Source organism: Chenopodium album, chromosome 21 (assembly GCF_948465745.1).
Source record: "Chenopodium album chromosome 21, dcCheAlbu1.1, whole genome shotgun sequence".
Lineage (NCBI taxonomy): Eukaryota > Viridiplantae > Streptophyta > Magnoliopsida > Caryophyllales > Amaranthaceae > Chenopodium > Chenopodium album.
The window spans coordinates 9,462,992-9,465,702 of record NC_137854.1 but is presented as its reverse complement, the minus strand read 5'-3'; the positions used below and the strand labels follow the sequence as shown (position 1 = coordinate 9,465,702).

Sequence of the window (2,711 nt, the reverse complement as noted above, 5' to 3'; positions counted from 1 at the left end):
TTTTTTTAAAAAAAAAAAAACCCTACAAAACGTGTTAGTTGGAATATGTCAACCAATAGGAAACCTACAAACAACCCTCAATCCGAAGCAAACCCGTACATCAAATCACAACCATCCACTTCATTGGAGAAAACACAACCTTCGCTATTACCCACCGTTAGATCATACAACTGTAAAATCACACGGATCACCAATATCAGCCGTCCGATCCTCTTATCATTTGCTCACCCCCTTCATCTTATATAAACCCCTTTACCACCTAACTTTTCAAATTTCTGCTATTCTTCACATTCTAGAGAGAGAAAGAGGAGAGAGAAAGAGAAGAAATCGTCGAAGTTTTCTAGCTAAGGAGTTTCATTGAGGTAAACCTCGTTTCTCTGATCTTCTTTAATTTGTCTTGAATCAATGTTTTCGATGCTTTTGATTAATTTGCTTTGATTTGTTTGTTATTTTGTGATTCGAAATTTAGAGATTTCGTCTTCCTGATTTAGTTTGCGTGTTGAATTAATTTGTTGTAGAAATCATAATTAGGGTTTTGATATCTAGTTTGTTACAATTCATGATAATTTTAGTTTGTGTATTGAATTAATTTGTTGTAGAAATCATAATTAGGGTTCTAATATCTAGTTTGTAACAATTCATGATAATTTTAGTTTGCGTATTGATTTAATTTGATGTAGAAATTATAATTAGGGTTCTGACACCTAGGTTTTTACAATCTCGATCAATTTATGTAGTTTTCTGTTAAGTTTTTGAGCTGTTCATGTGTTTTTGTTCTAATTTTCTTGTCATGTAATTCAAATCAATCATCAATTGATCTAAAGCTATATTTGCATATGAGATACTATTATATGTCGTTTGGATTGGATATTTGGATCTTCAAATTGTGTTCGTTCTCAAAATTTGAAATTAGGTTTTCGTCTTTGTCAGTCAAGGTTTCGAATTAGGTGAAGTATTTGAAATTTTCCTGAAGAATTCGAATGAAATTAGGGTTTAATGTTCATAGGAACTGTTTTTGGCTATATTGCATTATTTAATTTCGTCTGAAGATGTTGATTTGTTCTATTTACTAATGTTGATTATATGTAATTATTCTAGATATGGCCCGTACCAAGCAAACTGCTCGTAAGAGTACTGGAGGAAAGGCTCCCAGGAAGCAACTTGCTACCAAGGTATTTGATTGATCAATCTCTTTGCCTCTCTTGTTTGAGATGATGTTTTGATAAATTGTACTCAAATTTGCAATTCAATTGGTAATCTGATTGTTGTGTTGTGTAATGCTTTTACAGGCTGCTCGTAAGTCTGCCCCAACCACCGGAGGAGTGAAGAAGCCTCACCGTTACCGTCCCGGAACTGTGGCTCTTCGTGAGATCAGGAAGTACCAGAAGAGTACTGAGCTTTTGATCAGGAAGTTGCCATTCCAGAGGTTGGTTCGTGAGATTGCCCAGGACTTCAAGACTGATCTTCGTTTCCAGAGTCACGCTGTATTGGCTCTTCAGGAAGCTGCTGAGGCGTACCTTGTTGGTCTCTTCGAGGACACCAACCTGTGTGCCATCCACGCCAAGCGTGTTACCATTATGCCTAAGGACATTCAGCTTGCCCGCAGGATCAGGGGTGAACGTGCTTAAGTAATTGAGCTCGCCTTATCGTTTGTTAATGCTTTTACTACTATAATAGTATTAGTTTGGTGTTCTTGGTTAGGCTTAATGCAGGACTTAAATAGGGGTTGTTTTTTGTTTGGGGAAGAAGGGGTTTTCTGGTGAATGATGTAGTTAAAAGTGATGATGGGTGGTGTGTTTTCAGAGCTAAGGAACTCAAACTTTGGTATATTTGGTATTTAATTTCTGTTTTTGTTGGTGTCACACTGATTTTGTGTGGAAACATTCATCTAATGTAGTTGATATGTATTCAGACCTTTATGTTTATTGTTTTCTTATGTTGATTATTTTGTTGTGTTACTTTTATGCCATTGATATAAATTTTGGTATCCAGATTCTCGGAGGATATATATGTGAAACTTTATGTCCATGTAATGTACTTAGGTGTTGAGATTGAAGGTTAATCTTTGTCTACCTTAATCTTCAAGTATTGTATTCGATTCTTGTCTCCACTTTTAGGATACATAAAGCGATGGATAATGAATTTTTTCAATTTGTTTAGATAATTACGCCTTAGGGGGAGATGTGAAAGATAAGCGTGGGTGTTGTTTCCCTTTTGTACAGTTCTAAGTTATTAATGCTGCTAACCTGCTATGGCCTCGACCCATGCCCCTTGGTACCCATATGTCTTCATAACATATGCACCTTGTATTCACAGCATTGTCAATTGGTTTATCTGTATAACTTCCAACTTGGAAGTGGAAGAGGCAAATTACTGTCCATTGCAATTATCTGCATAGACTGCGGGCCTGTTCATATTTACTTAATTTTCAGTTCAGCTCAGCTCCTAATTTCCCTCTCTCATAAAATATTCAGTTAAGTTCAGCTTAGCTTTATTCAGTAAATGTGAACAGACCCTGCATTTATTTCAATGTCATTATTTCTCTAGCTTATGTATTTAGTATTCCATTTGTATCTGATTCCATGTTACTATGAGGACCATATGTATGACCTCTCTACCCAACTATTATTTGTTGGGTGGACTTGAGATAAATTTTTAGGATATTTTTTTAAGGGTGTAGGGTTGGTTTTCCTTTCCCCAACCATGGTGGC

At 35.9% G+C, this 2,711-nt stretch overlaps 1 protein-coding gene across 1 annotated transcript; it reads left to right on the top strand.

Annotated features, from left to right (window-relative positions):
- Window positions 1-275: 275 nt before the first annotated feature.
- LOC145600911 (histone H3.3) lies at window positions 276-1,945 on the top strand. The gene is made up of 3 exons (XM_081656778.1): window positions 276-362; window positions 1,099-1,172; window positions 1,290-1,945. Exons 2-3 carry the CDS (start codon window positions 1,101-1,103, stop codon window positions 1,626-1,628), a joined length of 411 nt encoding a protein of 136 aa, XP_081512904.1. The 5' UTR covers window positions 276-362; window positions 1,099-1,100; the 3' UTR covers window positions 1,629-1,945.
- Window positions 1,946-2,711: the final 766 nt, after the last annotated feature.